The following is a 17,231-nucleotide window of genomic DNA, read 5'->3' on the forward strand; positions in this document are numbered from 1 at the left end:
ACCAATATCAATATAGGGATGGCATTATTCGCCATCTTCAATTATATCAATTGACACTTTAATACGCGGAGCATTTCTAAATCCATATCCATATGACTTAATTGATGTGTACTTTATCTGACTAAAAACATTATATGGCTATGGGTTATACATTTGAATTAAAGACCTACCTATAATAAGTCTCAATTCTTTAAAAGTTTCTCCTCTGTATTGCGTAATTTTTTTAAAAAAATTTGATTGGTCGAAATATTCTCGGCAAATGCCAATATCTTGTGTGTAAGGGGCGGGATGAAAAAAGATTTTTTTCTTTTTAAAAAAATACATCTCAATACAGAATTAGACATAAATAAATAAGTTCAAAATCATTCTTATAAGGTGGTAAACCAAGATTCGGATCTCTATTAGGAGAGGTGTCCATATTTAGTACTTGACAGTGTTTCAAATAGGATTACTTTTAATAAGAGGATACCTATATTTTAGAGAGAAAAAAAGAGTCAAAAATCACTCAAAAAAACATTCGTTATTACTCTCTCTCTCTCTCAGCCGGCCCCTCGTAATTAGTCTTGCACGTGGTAACTGATATACATAGCGCGCGCGCGCGCGCGGGGATGTGAGTGAGAGGACCGAACCATTATGTTTGAGAGAACCTTAAATAACCAAAACGGACGTGGTGTGCGGAGAAGATTGAAACGAATATTCTTTAAAAACAATATCTCCTTTAGACCATTGGCATGAAATGAGGTTTAGGATTCAGGCTCTCGTAAAAAAAAAGAAAAGAAAAGAAAAAAAAAAGGTTCAGTTTAACGCGATGCTAGGACTTTGAAGCTACGCCAAAGAATTACCTTTCTTGCCAGCACCCAACAAAAAGAAGAGCCAAATTATATAACCCATTGTGCTCATAAAAAAGATTTGTTTTAACCTACATATGTGATTTAAACGATCCTCTGTAAACTCGTTTGGAAAAATGGAAACTGCAGAACGAATCAGTCAAGAGGCCAGAAGAGAGTGCCTAACCTGCGGAAAAGTAATATCACCATTCAGAACCTTCAGGAAAAGGCCTTAGAGCATCTTGCTTTCCATTGACATAGTATTCAACTATTGCTCTCATTCGGGGAAGCTTGTCTGGGTGATAATTTACATGAATAATCACTGGTTTAATTTTGCTGAGTTTAGCATCATTCCTCACAGTCTTGAACAGAACCTTGCTGTTCATAAAGAGATATATATTCATAGTTCTTCTGGCCGCATGAAGCCCAATATAGCCAGGATATGACGGTTTAAACAGTTCCTCATTGAAAACAGCTTGGTCCCAAGAATTTGGCGCCATGGAAAGTCGAATTGCCACACGATCCAAAAGCTCAATTGAAGGGATTGTTGGTCTGATATAGAAGAAACCAGAATTGTAAACCCATATCCTCATAGTATGAGCATATCTCGCCCAACCCATTGCAGGTTCATCGAACACATGATTAAATCCGTAAGCTGTCATGTTATCATGACCATCGCTCATGGACTCTACATCTGAATCTCGGAACAGATGATCAAAAGGGTTCTGTAAATATACAATGTCAACATCTGACAGAAGAACACTATACCCCAACTGTAGAAATTCTCTTAGGATACGAAATTTAAGCCCGGAAACAGCATGATTGCTTCCAGTTCTTCCAATAGAATCAATATTTTCATCCGGGTCTCTCTTGTACACTGGAACTTGACTTGATTCACAAAACTTGGCAGTTTCTTCATCCAGAGCAACCACAAGATAATTGGGTATACCAACTCTCTTAATGTTGGCAAACCAGACCTCCAGCATTTCCATCACATTGGAGTTTGCAACTGCCACTATAAGTTCTCTATGAACTGCAACTTTCTCCAATATCTTTGCCAATCTTGGGTTCACGGATTCATCAGGAACTACCGGAGGGTTGGTTCTTAATCCCTTGACAGTACCAAAAGGCCCAGCTTTACGCTGTTTACCCAATGTAAGAAACTGCTTATGAGCCTGATCTTTCCCTTGCTCTGCAAGCCGAAGCCTTTCGGTCAATTCCCTTACTTGTTTCTTCAGCTCAGAATTTTTCTCTGATGCCGCAACTAACTCTGATTTCAACATGCTGATCCGGTCTGATGATTCACAAGCAGCTGAATTTGTCTGCCAAATTAACCATTGTAAATTTGAAGCTCGTAATGCTATGGAGCACTCTTTGTGCCATACAAAACATATATAACGCAGAACTCCATTTCACACCAAAACCACATAGAGAACTATAAAACACCAAGACACAGAAAGAAAGTATATATATAAGCGAACCACGATTAACTCTTGAACATGTGTGGGCTGCTTTAAAATATTAGCTCCAGCCATCAACTATATTTAACACGACGTCCAGACTCCAAAGTTATTCTTCAGAAATAACAACCAATCCAGTTTTTTTCTTTTCATTTTCAAGTGATTACTAATATTGAGAGTAAAACTTTGTAGGCCTGACAGAGGAATCCGAAATAGAATTAATGAGGATCAGAATCAGCAAGATTGACAATTCACAATATTGATACAGCAACAATTAGTCAGAACAGAGTAATTTACAGTCAATGCTTAACATCTCCATTTGTCATCCAAGGGACATCAGATGATGGTGACAATGTTAATACAAAGAAAATCATTGAAGAGAAGATATGGAAGAATCAGATAACCATAAAGTTCGAAAAAGAAAGAGAAAAACAGAGGCTGCATTCATTATAAATGCCGAACCTGGGTCTCATATGCTGCGGTACCATGACTGCGATTAGGGGCATTGTTCAAAACGAAGAGCCTATTGGGGAATAAGAAAGCGAAGACACAACCAATAACGACTCCGATCGCTACAGCGATTAAGACTCTTGATTTGCGCAGAGACTGAGTATCGTTCCTCATCAATGGCCCTTCTCTCGGGCCAATCATGACGGCGTCTCTTCCACTTTAAGTCTATTTCAATCTGAGGTTCGGATTCAGGATTGAAGAACGGAAGAATCAAGGATGTGTCGAAGGCATTATAAGCTGATTCCCACAGCGACCGTCGTCTAACAATCGAGCTCTGATCAAAGCTTTGATGGAGACAATAATGGAAGACTTAAGGTTCACTGAATTATGAAGAACTTCCTGAGTGAATGAATGGTGGCAATGCAGAAAATACAAACAACTAAACAAATTTTGAAAGAGGAAGTAGCAGGTAGGCAAATGGTCATTGATCCCGAATGAGGAAACAAAAGGAATTTTTTTTTTGGCCGGCAGGAAAGAAAATCAGGTACTTTACCATATACGGGAAATGGGAATCATAAACATAAATATGATGCTTGTTGTTTTTTCTTTTTTGACCGGCAAACATAAATAAGATGCGTGGGAGGGAGTTACTGGTTTTTTTTATTACCTCCTGTCTTAATTATAAAAGTTAGTTGACTAATTTGAGGAGATTAAGGAAGTAAGTTAAGTTAGTTATTTATCCTAAATATGTGTTATTTTTTCTAAAATATCCTTACTAATCAAGTGTATTGATTAGAACTATCATTGTTAGAAAGACTATTTTAGAAAAAATGTATAAATATGATAGACAAATTGGATTGGGGTCTTATATTTATGATCAAAATAAAAATCAAACAGGGTCTTATATTAAGGATCGGAGGTAGTAATACTTTTAATTATTCCTCCAATCCTAAAGGTCCACGAAAAAAATTCCTCTAATAAGTCCCAAAAAGAAATATAAGTTTGCTTAGATAGTATCCAGAGTATTTAATTTTTTTTCTTTTATATTTTGCCATTATCAAATATCATGAATAATTAATGTAGTATTTAACTTTTAATAAAAGTAATTTGAGAAAATATTACAACCTTTTACGTATTTAAATATTTAATGAACCAACTTTTATTTAAGTACTCATAAACTTATATTATGGCTATATTATGGTTTTGTTTTTTATTTTAAGGTAAACTACATAAAAAATTTCTAAATTTTGAACTAGGTACAAATAATTGTTCTAATATTTTAAAACTTAAGAGAAACAATTAACAAACACACCTAAACTTTTAGCTATGTATAGGTAAGTCTCAACCATAAATTATATGCCCCTTAAATTATATATATATTTATATACAATCTCCTCAAACTGTAAAATTTAAATTACATACATTTAATATTGATTCATCTTCCCATCCTATTCTTTCTATCTCCGTAGTCAGTCTGGCTGCATACTCCTTCTGGATGAGTTCTGTGGCAAGCTGACGGATTCTGCTACTTCTTCTCTTCCGAAAGAACTTATTCTTCTAAGAGCGGATATTTCAAAGAGAGCACCGGATCTTGCATGAATGTGCACATTCGATTTGTTCACATCTTGAATATGACCCTTTGCCATAGACCAATTGCCAGAGATTGGCTAGCATGAGGACAGATAGGCTAAAGAGAGGTTAGCCCTAGCTAGTGTTAGAGAGCTTGCTGGATGAGAGCTGACTAGACTGAGTTCCACTTCCATACTCCAGTTTACAGAGGGCTAATGGCTGGCTTGTTGGTTTAGTATAAAACTATAAAGGCATAAAATCTCTTATTTTCTATATTTATAGATTCATATAGCGTTCCTGACTTATAACATTTGAATTTCTCAAAACATTTTAAATTGTAAACGGGTATGGCTTTAACTTCATTCATTTTGACAAGGATAAAATCAATGGGAAGAGGTGATTCATGTTCAAGAGAGCAGCTTTGCAGGGAAGTGAGTCATTACTTTCTATGCCTATACCGGCAGTAAAAAGTCAATAGTTAGTCGCCTCCTTTAAATTTTAATATATGTGCAGATAAATAATAAGAAAAATTACTAATAAAAGAGTCATTTGTATAAGGAAAAACCATATTGGAGATACTTATACTTTTTTTCAATTTTCAATTTGGTACCTATGTGTTTTTTGTTCTTAACTAAATCTTTAATTTTGCTCTATTAACATCATTAATCCTTATGTAGAGACTAAAAATATCAATAGAACAAAGTTATAAGAGCTAATGCTGCTAAAAAGATAAAATTAAATGTTTAATTAAAGGGGAAAAAACATATAGGTACCAAATTAAAAATTGAGAGAAAGTATAGGTACCTTCAATATGGTTTTCTCTTTGTATAAATATAAAAATTTATGGGATTCTTTATAATCTTTTAGAGTTTGAGAAGTTTTTGTTCCCCCGCTTGAGAGTTTGGGAAAGTTATTTGTACATAACTTCGTGATACTTACGTATAATTTTACTTTCATTTTAATTTTATTCTTTTATTAGGTGTACTGCTAAGATTAGGCTAGAGTTGTTATTGTTCATCTCTATTTTCTGGTTACCTTTTTTGTTTGATTTATTATCTTATGCTGAAAAGAAAAATTAGGAGGAAGGAAAATATGAAGAGAAAAAATAGAGAAAAAAAATTAGAAAGAAAATGTTATCATCCATCTTCTTGTTTGGATAGAGAGAAAAAAATAAAAAGGAAAGAAAATAAGTAAATATCTAAATTACTAAAATATTCTTATCAAAATATATCATATTTAAAATTAAATCAAATCAAATATTGTAATGAAAAATTTTACTAACATTAGCATCATCAAATAATTTAAAATCAAGTTATTTGGTTTATATATATTTTCATATTATTATATTTTAAAACCAAATTATTCAATAAAAATATTGTTTTAAGATAAAAATAAAAGTGAATAACTTTAAAATTTTTTTAAATACAATACAAAATAAAATATGGAGAGGAAGAACTCAAAAAAGCACCAAAGGAGGGGCAATCACAAAAATTTTGTTTTCCTTCCCAAATCTCTCTAAATGAGACATGAGTCTCACTTAATCCCCTCTCAACTTTTTCTTCCTCCCTCGTTTTCTGTCTTATCCAAGTAGGGAAAAACTTATTTCTCCTCCTGTTTTTCTCTCTAGTTGCCTTTCTCCTAATTTTCTCTAAGTTAAGCTTCATGAAAGGTTTAACTATTAAATTCAAAACCAAAATTTCCATTTTATTTTTAAGTAATTAAGTTGTCTATTTATTTTGAAAAACATTGACTTAATAAAATTTAATGTTTATATTTCATCTTAACCATTTAATCTTAAATATTGAACATAAAATATAAGAGTGTTTGATCTAGTATGGCACATAAGAAAGATTGTGTTTTTTGAACAATAAGAAGGCAGAATCGCTCAATTAGACAGGAATAAAGTTATTAGGCCAAAAAATGGACGGGAATAAAGTTAAAAGTTAGAATTCATTTTCAACAGATTAAAGCAAAGATTACTAGATCAGCGGTCAAAAAGTAGTTAAAAACCAAATATTCCTTTCTTGCTTTTGTTGTATAAGTATTTAGTAATTGATCTTATTTGTTATGGCATAGAGCTAATTAATTACAGTAATTCAAGCATCATTAAATTAAAATGGGAGATGATTCTGTAATTTTTTTCCAAAATTGGCAAAGTTTGATGAGGCTAATTGGTAACTCTATGCTTTGATTCTTTATTTCAAATCCCCATTCTTTATTTCCTTCTTTTTTTATTCGAAGTTTTAATCAGGCTCTGTCCAATTTTTTAATTTAAATATTTTGAACGTGAGAAACTTCTGCCCATTTTTTGATTAAGACACTTCTTTTCATTTCAATATTTCGTGCCTGCGTAAAAATTATTATAATTTAATAAGAAGCCATACACTTGTAGCTATTCCGTTGGCCGACAAACTAACCGAACAAAGAGTAAATTTGGTCCATAATATTTAATCTCTAGATCAGTAAGGCATTTTGAACTTTGAATACTTAGAACTAGGCGTGGCGGCGTGGCCTTTTTGGTCAAAACAAAAAACTAGGCACGCCCTTTCTCAGTTAAGTGGCTGGCTCTGTGGAAGGGCATTGACGCAACAAAACAAATAATGATAACACCTAACATCGAACACTTGTTCCGATTACTATGTACATCACTAAATATTTCATCATGTCCGTCTTCTTATATACTGCAGCGGAGCAGAAGCTCGAGAATCACAAAAAGAAAAATCAGAAAAAAGAGACTGAAAACTCAACCCCACAAGCAATCTTACACTTTGATTTTCTCACGTAAGCTGTCTATAGAGAAATGCCTTAATCGTCTTCTGATTCTGAATTCTCAATCTCCCTCTTCAGGCTTCGATTTTCTTGCCTTCCAACTGGCCGAACGGGAGGCCTAATCATTTCACTAGCTGGTACAAAAAACAATGAAATGAGCAATTAAGCGTACGGATTAATTGGCTGATGAACGCTACAATTACAACCAAAGTATTTCAACTAAAAAAAACCGTAGCCCTAATGCGCCAAACTGGGCAATTCGTTTTACAAAAGCTTCAAGATAGAGAACTCCGGATAAGCACTTACGCAATGGAGAGAAGAAAGATGGCAAATTCAGAGGGGCTTGCATGCATACCTGTAACTACAGCTTTTGTTACAAGTGACCTTGCGAGCAGAAATTCAGCTTGGTGTGCACTAATAAATTTACTCTGCAATGTCAACAAGAACTGATCGGTACAGGTCTATATACTGATATGCTATAAGCAGCAAGGAAAAAGGGAGCATATCTTCAAGTAAAGCCTATTAGACTAGAGATGCCAATTTGGCGAGCCAAAACCACTTAATTAGCTCAGTATTAAGTATTGCGAGGTGTGGTGAACACAAGACTAGGATAAACAATCATCAAAAGCAGTATAGCACCCTAATTTTCAATGGCAATTGGAGAAGAAGACTAAGATAAAGCACTGTATTTCCACCAATAATGAAATGAAATGAACTCTCACCATTTCACCATATAAAAATTCCATAACCTGATCCATTCTAGCTTGATGCTTCAGCAAAAATGGACGCATGTGACTCTCATACAGTTGTCTCGCTCCCTGTTGAACAGCAATAGTAAGATTTGCTTATTCAATTATTATTAATCTCTAATGTCACATCAATTAAACATTGTGGCAAACAATCATCAAAAGCAGTGTAGTAAAGATTATCTAGAGAGCTTACATTGAGAGTGGGAAGCTGAAGCCAAACAAGAAATGCAAATTTCATATGGTAATAAAGTGGGATCCTGATGAAACACAGCACAGCAGCCTAATCAGATCGAAATATCTCTTGTATAATGTCAAATGAAACAAATCAAGCAAATAGCGCAAATTACGCTTTCCTGCCCTTAGTTTTATTGAAGTTACAGGAAGATCCCTATTTTCATAACATATACGTAAGTCTAATTTTGTTGATTTTTCACTAAAATATCCTCCATTAGCCTAAATACATATTGAAGCATTTGCAAGAAATTATTTCAAAATATGAAAAAGTATGCTGTCATCATTGTTCCTCCCCAAATTATTTCAAAGTATGCGTAGGTAAGAATGAAAAAGGAATTTTATTCTATTTTCATTGAATTTAATAAAGCCTTAAAACTGATACTTCCTGCATGAAAAGATGGTTTGAAGTATTTCCTTTCTTCTCTTTTACCCAACTAATTAGTTTATAATTAATTGTTGCAAATAAAAAATTTCCACCTCTGCAAGACTCTTCAATGTACATGTTCAAACTTGATTTGCCAGTGAACCAGATCAACTCTCCCAAGATATCAAATACATTTGAAAAGGATATTTTGGTAACAAAAAAGAATACTTAGGTTAATGGAGGTATTATAATAAAATAATCAAAATTGGACCGAAGTATAGTAAAAAAATTTAATTTCACAGGATGAAATATGCACTTAGTGCAGGCAGAACTTGACTATTACCAGGAAAGTACTTTTTCTGCAAATATTTCTGCTATGCTAAAAGATCCATAAGCTGCAAATCACAATAGAGATAAGTCCATATTAAAAAAAGGCAGTATAAAGCTATCACAATCATCAAAAGTCAACACGAAAAGCATGTAGGAAAATTCAACTTCAGGAAGCTAAAGGTCTGCTTCTGCATGACGATAATAAATTTGCACAACAAAACCATTTTCTATTTACCCTGTAGTCCTTTACATATGATTGCTCAAATGTACCAGGAAATCAAAATCAAACAACAAGGAAGTAAAAGATTTGAATAGTGTGTAAATATTCTATGATAACTTCAAAATAGTTCCGCAAGTGATTCAGCAGAAGTTGAGAGACGTTAAAGGAAAAGTGAATAAACTTGTTTCAAGACGTTTATTCTATATCACAAAGGTATTAACTACATCACTGAAATTGGCAACCAAGGACTTGGGAGAACAATGAAACTAGTCAGGAACACAATTAGTGATCAGATGCCATCTTTCTTGTAAGAGGCGTGAGAAATGCAGGAGATCGTGAAATGTAGGGAGAAACAAGTACATCCAATTGATGCACCAAATAAATGGACAAATCAACAAGGACCTTAATAATGAAAATGATGCTGAACGAAAATTATAACCTGCCCAGTAAGTCAGCCACCTTTGTTGCTCATTTTGATCTTTGTTCTCAATAGCTTTAAATGTAGAGTAAACAGGAAGCGCAAGCCCCACAGAACAGCTATAAAACCATGTAAAAACAAAATTAGTGAATATAGTTATGGATCTAATTTCTGAAAAAGGAGAATAAAATCCTTATCAGCCATCACATTTTGATTAAAAACCTGGACAACCTAAACGATACTTTCTTTGCAAAATTCAATACTAAACACCACAAAGACAAAAAATTTCAAAAGGAGAGGAAACATGACACATTTTGAGGTAAAAATCTCCAAATATATGCATACCATGCAGTGCGAAGAACAATTTTAGAACCAAGAGGGGAGAGGAGCAGTTGCAACCCAACCTATGTAAGAAAAAAACCAACGTTAGATGTCAGAGTAAGAACATTTTAGCACATATAACCCTACGTAAGAAAGCAGTTGCACTCGCAACACAATTTGGTCAAATCAGTTATGACTATGACCGACCTTTACATCATGCCATGCCTTCCAGAAAACAAATCAATATATTACATGAGACGGTCAAGTTTTCATATGGTGCTCCAAGAGTTTATAATTTGAGGTTTGAATGGGCATTAAATGTTATTGCGAACCTTTGAATCATTTTATCTTTCTCCTTATCCTCTAGTAATCAAAATGCATAGGATGCTCTCTTAGCTGTTTCAAACATGCTGATCATACTTCCCGCTACGACCTAAGGAACTTGCAGCAGCACTTCTTTTCCTTCTTTAATGAAGTGGCAAATACAATCAACCAATGATGTCTATTACTGTGCCCTCTGAAAGTTTTCAGGGGAAAGATCTATGAAAGATAATACACCCTTCCACCGCAAAACTAGTTTGAGAACAACAGGAAGATTAATTCTCAGACAGTCCCGATTACAATCTAATGAATTATCACCACCAACCACGAAGAGGAGTTCACTCTATCATCAAGAAAGAATAGATATATCTGGAATTGTAGAAAAAATTCCTCCGATATCAAATAATGGCTTTTCAAAACCGAAAGATATATAAAAAAGATAAGTGTAATCGCTTACCTCGCCTGGCACCGGAAAAGCCATGGGAGAGAATTGCGCGCAGAGATTGAATCACGGGGGGGTCGCTTCTGCCGTTTCTCTGTGCCGTGATTCGCAAGATGATTTTTAATTTTCTGGAAAGAGGCAAAATAGTGTAAATAGATATTTTCAAGGGAAAATCCCAGAAAAGCCCTTAGAATATACAAAATTTCAGATTGGATCCTTAAATTTCGAAAATGACAGAATTGGTCATTGACCCAATCTGTCATTTGTAAAATTAAGACGAATTGACAATTTTGCCCCTAGCTAAACAAAGTGAGTAATTATTCTCAAAACAAATCTAAGTGACGCTTATACTGTTCTAGTGATTACAAGATTAGTTGTAGTTAATAATAAGGTACCTGACAATAATAAGATACCTGACTATACAAAATAAGTAGTTATTCTCTACACAAATCTAGGTAATACTTACATTGTTCAAGTGATTACAACATTAGTTGTAGTTAATAGCAAGACACCTGACTATGAAAAAGTGAGTAGTTATTCGCTACATGAATCTAGGCAACACCTAAACCCTTATGGTGATTCCTTAAATCATTATAGTGAATAAATGCAAATGAGGGCAAAATTGTCAATTCGCCTTAATTTCACAAATGACAGATTGGGTCAATGACTCATTCTGTCATTTTGGAAATTTAAGGACCCAATCTGAAATTTCTCATATTCCAAGGTCTTTTTTTGGGATTTTCCCTATTTTCAATTTCTTTTTCTGTTTTTTTCCCCCAAACCTAACGATGACCAAACCATTCTCCCATGAAAAAAATTGCTCGGACAAACCTCACAGGCCCAACGGCCTTCATACAGGAAAAGAGGTCCTATGGACCAAAAAGGCCTAATTGTATTTTGGATTGGTCTAAACTCTCGGCCCATTGAGAGCCCAATAAAAGTACTTATTGTCCGGCCTAACAGCCCGGTCAACTTGCTTAAGGAACTAGTTGGATTAGCAATAATAAACACTTATAAGCACGTTTTAGGTACATTAAAATAAAACTCTTTTATATACTTATCTCGTATTCTGTAAATCACTAATAAAAAGTTATTTATAAACTATTCCAAACAGACTATAAAATTGAAAATTTTTACATCCAATGATAAAATTACTAATGCCTTCATTGTGAATATAATATATTTTTACATAACGCACCTACGAAGAAAAATAATTAGTTCATGCTACTCTGGACCTTATTATAAATTACTTGTAAGGTATTTTATGATCATTTTCTAATTTTATTCGTATTTAATTTTTGTTGAATGGGAAGAAAGATGAGAGAGGTGCACAAATGACTTGTAACTATAAAAAGAGAAAGAACTTTAATAAGAATAAATTAAAAAAAATCAATTTAATATATTCCTTAGACCTTAATATATGAGAATGTTACAAGTAATTTATAATAAGGACTTAAATGATACATTAAGAATTGAATATGGTAATTAATTTTAATATACTTTTATAGAGGCATTATAGACCCAAAAAAATACAGTAATTATTCTTAAAAATTTATAAAGTGTCTTATAGTAATATTAAAACATGAAAATTCTAAAACAGACCTTACATTATATTATTTGAAGCGGATGCAGTAGTGCTAGAATAGAGTTTCAATTGAAAAAGTTGCATCACTCGAGGCCTGCATGAAGCCTGATGAGTGAATAAAAAATAGAGTACTAAATATTATTGAGGTGAGAATTTAATATAAATATAAATATATGAAGAAAGATTAATTAGTTGGGGGAGAAGGGAAACCAGTATAGTATTCTATTTCTAGGATGGCACAAACAAAGTGAGACCAGCCTGGAATTGAGAGAAGCGAAACAACTCACTCTCCCAAAAACACAGTTGACTCTTTAATTTTGTATTTTTCCTATTTTTAATATAATACCTGTTTAAATAATTTAATTAGATTATGAAAGTTAGGAAAACTAATTAATTATAAGAAATATGACATATTTTTTTCTAAAATACCATAATATTTTTTTTTAATATTCTTCCTCCCTCTCATACTTGATCATAGTTGAGAGAGTATCGATAAGGATAACTTAGAAAAAACTGATAAATGTGATAAATAGATCTTATATTTAGGATCAATATTATCTCAGTAATTATATCATACTCCTCCGGTCCTTAATATATGACCCAATTGTTGAGTTAGTTTTGGTCCTAAATATAAGACTCATTTTTTATATTTATCAATTTTCTCTAAATTACTCCCATGGATACTCTCTCAGCCATAATCAAGTAGAAGAGGAAGATGGAGTATTAAGAAAGATGATTTTGGTATTTTAGGAAAAACGTGTCACATTTCTTACAATTAACTAACTTACCTAACTTCCTTAATCTAATCAAATTAGTTAAATAGATCTTATATTAAGAATCGGATCAGTATATTAAGGACCAGAGGAGTATTAATATTTAGATTAGATGCTAATTAATTAGTCATTAGCTCCGCACGACTAGGACTTCCCACGCAGTTAAAACCTTAAAAATCAAACTCCTCCATGTGGTTTGGTTCCCGGCGGCCGAGTTCATGGGGTTTAAAAATTACTCATAGGAGACTCTATTTCAAGTAATGTTATTAATTAATAATCCACACAACTTTGTTCTTGCTAAGCAATTATGTTGCATGGCTGTCCCACGTGTTAATATTTAAGATAGTTAAGCCTTTCGATCTTTTGAATTAGCCTCACATCCTGTTCACAATTATGTGTTGTCCTGATAATATTCATTGATATATATATATATATATATATAGCTATAGAATTAAATAATATGTGGATTCTAAATAGATGTTAATTTTCTTAATATATACGTGCTCATATATTTTTCTGTTTTCTCTCATCATTCTAAACCGAAGGATGAATAATACTTTTTTATGGTTTTCTTTTTTCTTCATTTTTCTGAGTAAGATATTGTGCATGCGGAGAGAATTATAATCAGACACTCCTTTTTGTAGGTCAAGAAGTGGGAGGAAAGTTATGAAAGAAGGGGAGTAATTGGAGGAGGATGGGGTCATAACGCAATTATTAAAGATGATATGATGATAATGATGCCTGCTTTTTTGTTTTTTGGACTGAGATGCCTGCTTTGATTTGTTTCTATTAGGCTATCAAAGCAAAAAAGTAAAAACCACGTGAGATTGACTAGTAATAAATTGCATGCCCCCTCCTTTTCATGTGCTAGTCCCACAACTATTTTCAAATTAACATGCAAGCCCCCATACCCAATATCAAAATTTTCAGGATTGATCTTATTGAGATATAAAATACGCTCAACAATTAATTAATCACTTAATTAAACAATAAAGTTATTGGTAGGGCTGGTATGATGTCCTAAATACACATTCCATTTTAATTTTCTATAAATGGTACTCTTTCGGTCTTTAATATATGACCCATTTAACTAATTTGATTAGATCAAGAAAATTAGGTAAGTTAGTTAATTATAAGAAATGTGACACGTTTTTCCTAAAATACCATAATCATCTTTCTTAATGTCCCCTCTCCCTCTTCTACTTGATTATGGTTGAAGGAGTATCCATAGGGGTAATTTAGAGAAAATTGATAAATATGAGAAATGGGTCTTATATTTAGACCAAAACTAACTTAACAATTGGGTCCTATATTAAGGACCGGAGGAGTAAATATTTGAGATACATGCAGTCATATAATGTATCAACATTTTTTCAACAATATTTGGATTGGAGGTGTGCTAGTAAGAAATACTTCAAATACTATAAGTCCTGTTTGATATGAAGCATTAAAAATAAGAAACGAGTATTAGGATTGGGATTAACAAAATCTATTAAAAGAATGTTTAACACAAGAGATTGTTTATCACATGAGATTGGACAAACCAATGTATGTGGGATTAAAAAATATCATGGGAAAAAAATATTACTCTCCAAATTTACTTCTATGGGTTTGTTTAATTCCATATAACAAGTAACTACTCATGTTAAATACTTTTGTTAGTATTTTTTTTTTAATTGTAATTCTAATTTCTATCTTTTATTTTTAATACCTCATACCAACTACGACCATAGAGTTATCTGAGAAAGAGTAGGGGAAAAAATAAAGACAGCATTTAATGAAATTATTAAATGTAAACTTTGCTATGTTTAGATGGAGGGAGAAGTTGAAGGAAAATAGGGAGAATATTTGCTCCCCACCAAGTAAAGTCATTATCCACCTCACACCCCACAGAAAAAAGTGTCCTGTATTTTGAGACCTCCCCATATTGACCAATGAGTTGAAGACCTCATATTGTCTTGTGGGGATAATATATATCTTCCTCAAATAAACAGACAAAAAAAAAAGGTACTTTCATTTATGTCCCCACACAAAGACATTATTAGTAATAGTGTGTGTGTACATGATTTCCTCAAAACATCGTTAGCATAAGCAACTTGATTAATATGATCTGAATCTGGCTCCTGTTAATGCACAACTACGTACTAGTGGATCTCTACTACTTTTTCCCCCAACCTAATTATTTCCTATCGTTTCTCTTTTTAATGTTTTCGAAAATAGTACATATGAATTTGAGGAATAATTGACATTTGACACTTTACAATAATTCGTCATTACACAATGTAATTTTTGTTCAACCAATCAAGTATTTGAATTAAAATTATATATTATCATCTTAATTTCCATACACAATAGAAAATTAAGAAAATGGGCCATAATCAATAACCAAATAAATTAGTTTTTTTAATATTAAAGGACAATTGGAAAAAAAATATCCCCGTCAAAAATTTTACTCCGAATGCTGGTACTACAAATTTTGCATAATACTAGTATCTTCTGTGTATAAAAAAATTATTAGGTCTTTCTTACCAATAAAATTTTTAGTAGATGATTTTTTTCCCATTTTCTCTTGATTTTAATTATATATATATATATATTCACAAAGCGACAGAACATTTCGTATCATAATGTCAAATTATGATGATCAACATCATGTGTGTGTAATTAATAAGACAAATTATGTTCCAATGTGAATGAATAAATTAAAAACTATGGCGTATGCGGACCACACTGGCTTTCTTGGTCACTTTTGGTTGTTATTGATTGGAAAACAATGTTGCAATGAAGAGGCATCTGGTTCACCAATTAATAAGAATGAAATAATTAATGATTAATGATTGGATCGACATGCAAATAGACCAACTTGCATGCCAGCTAAAACAAAGTTCAATAATTTCTTTGAAGCGACCTGAGGCAAACAAGTTGCATCCAATCTATGATGGACGTAAGAGAATGAGATATTTCAAAGTCTTTAATTAGATTTCATTTTCCTAATTATGCTTCCATCTTCGTTCTGTATGGATAGTTTATGGGTAGTTAAGTTGGTTAAAGTTAAAATTAATTAATTAATTAAGATAAGATCACCAAAGATATTATCGAACAAAACCAGCTTTATCAAATGAATTTTAATTATCCTCAACTTGTCACCCAAAGAAAACTTTTTTTTTAAGGAACTGTGTGTGTACTTTTCAAACTTGTCCCTTTCATCCTTGCTTTCCAGCAATATTTATCAAAGGAGATAACTCAATACGCTATCCTTTACTTTTTTTTTTCAAAAAAAAACAAATAGTTTATCGCACAATATAATTTTTTTATGCAATCAAAACCCTTGAACTAAAAATGATCATCATCTTAATTTTACCTGACAATTAATTATTTAGTCAAATGAATTGTTGTATACTTATAAAATATAATATATTTTTTCGATCCTAAATATACGATCCATTTTATAGTGTAATTGATACTACAATGAGTGTTATATCTAAAATTAGAGAAGTGTGTGTATAGTTTTTGCAGTGAGGTCAATATTCGAACTCGACTCGCTTTCTTGCTCCCATTAATTTGTTTATTGTTCATTAAAAAAATGTTGCATATTGAATTAAGTGTTTGTGTCGCTGCTAATAAAAAGCTTAGCGATTAGTGATTGTATTTGTGTCTACAAAAACAGACCTACTTGTTCATGCCAATAACTTAATTAATTTTTTTCCCTAGTTCCTGGGATTTGCGAAGAGAACAAGTTGCCCAATTAATATTCGATTACAACTAGGAGAATGAGATGTGCAGCTCAAGTTTAATTCTTTTTTTTTTTTTATCTGAACTTGCAGATGCAGCTCTATCTTTTATGGATGTGGTTTATTTAAGCGTGATTTGGTAGTTAAGTTAGTTAGGGTTGGATTAAGGTAAGAATTAAGATATACTATATCATCACAGATGTTAGACAATTCTAATTATTTATATTTAATTGAGCATTCAATCAAGCCCTTTGCTAGTATACATACAAATGCATTTATTATATCATTTTATTACTTGTTATTTAAAGTATTTTAATTTTTTTATTTATATATTCAAAAAGGTTTTTTTTTTAATTAAATTTGTTTTAAGCAGTTGCTTGGTTGAGGGTAAGCAGAAAAGAAAGTTAAACTTTCGGGAAACGACGAATTTCGTCCAACTTAGTTTGTTATAAAAGTTCTTATTTTTATTTCTCGAAGAGTTAAATCTCACACTCTTCTCGCAACTAGAGAAACTCATGTAAATGTAAATTATATTTTGCAAGTGTTTATTGGATATATGCAGACAAATAGTAACTTAATTGTGTGTGTTAAGTGTTAACTTGAATTACTATTTGATAAAACTTTTAATATGTGCAATTATTATAAAAAATTATTTTAAAAAAATAGAA

The 17,231-nt window shown here is 32.3% G+C and overlaps 2 protein-coding genes across 2 annotated transcripts; both read right to left on the reverse strand.

Moving 5' to 3' along the window:
- Positions 1 to 785: 785 nt before the first annotated feature.
- LOC114733730 (arabinosyltransferase RRA3-like) lies at positions 786 to 2,938 on the reverse strand. The gene is made up of 2 exons (XM_028921223.1): positions 2,750 to 2,938; positions 786 to 2,149 (listed from the first exon to the last, which is right to left on the reverse strand). The coding sequence occupies exons 1-2, from the start codon at positions 2,936 to 2,938 to the stop codon at positions 1,031 to 1,033; spliced, it is 1,308 nt and encodes a 435-aa protein (XP_028777056.1). The 3' UTR covers positions 786 to 1,030.
- A 3,948-nt stretch (positions 2,939 to 6,886) lies between these two features.
- Positions 6,887 to 10,587, reverse strand: LOC114733773 (HVA22-like protein k). Its single transcript, XM_028921268.1, has 8 exons — positions 10,490 to 10,587; positions 9,736 to 9,794; positions 9,412 to 9,509; positions 8,766 to 8,817; positions 8,018 to 8,081; positions 7,798 to 7,893; positions 7,431 to 7,503; positions 6,887 to 7,209 (listed from the first exon to the last, which is right to left on the reverse strand). The coding sequence occupies exons 1-8, from the start codon at positions 10,511 to 10,513 to the stop codon at positions 7,112 to 7,114; spliced, it is 564 nt and encodes a 187-aa protein (XP_028777101.1). The 5' UTR covers positions 10,514 to 10,587; the 3' UTR covers positions 6,887 to 7,111.
- Between the last annotated feature and the right edge of the window lie 6,644 nt (positions 10,588 to 17,231).

This window comes from Neltuma alba, unplaced genomic scaffold (assembly GCF_004799145.2).
Source record: "Neltuma alba isolate B1F8T4 unplaced genomic scaffold, ASM479914v2 tig00013031_pilon, whole genome shotgun sequence".
NCBI classification, from domain to species: domain Eukaryota; kingdom Viridiplantae; phylum Streptophyta; class Magnoliopsida; order Fabales; family Fabaceae; genus Neltuma; species Neltuma alba.

Bases quoted from the DNA above. Each gene is read 5' to 3' on its own strand.
- LOC114733773 (XM_028921268.1), bottom strand. From the start codon at position 10,513: ATGGCTTTTCCGGTGCCAGGCGAG. The intron at 9,510-9,735 runs GTATGCATATAT...ATGGTTTTATAG, and splicing joins ATTGTTCTTCGCACTGCATG to CTGTTCTGTGGGGCTTGCGC. The intron at 7,210-7,430 runs GTATGCATGCAA...TTTTTGTACCAG, and splicing joins AACAAAAGCTGTAGTTACAG to CTAGTGAAATGATTAGGCCT.
- LOC114733730 (XM_028921223.1), bottom strand. From the start codon at position 2,938: ATGATTGGCCCGAGAGAAGGGCCATTGATGAGGAACGATACTCAGTCT. The intron at 2,150-2,749 runs GTTCGGCATTTA...TTAATTTGGCAG, and splicing joins CCGCAGCATATGAGACCCAG to ACAAATTCAGCTGCTTGTGA.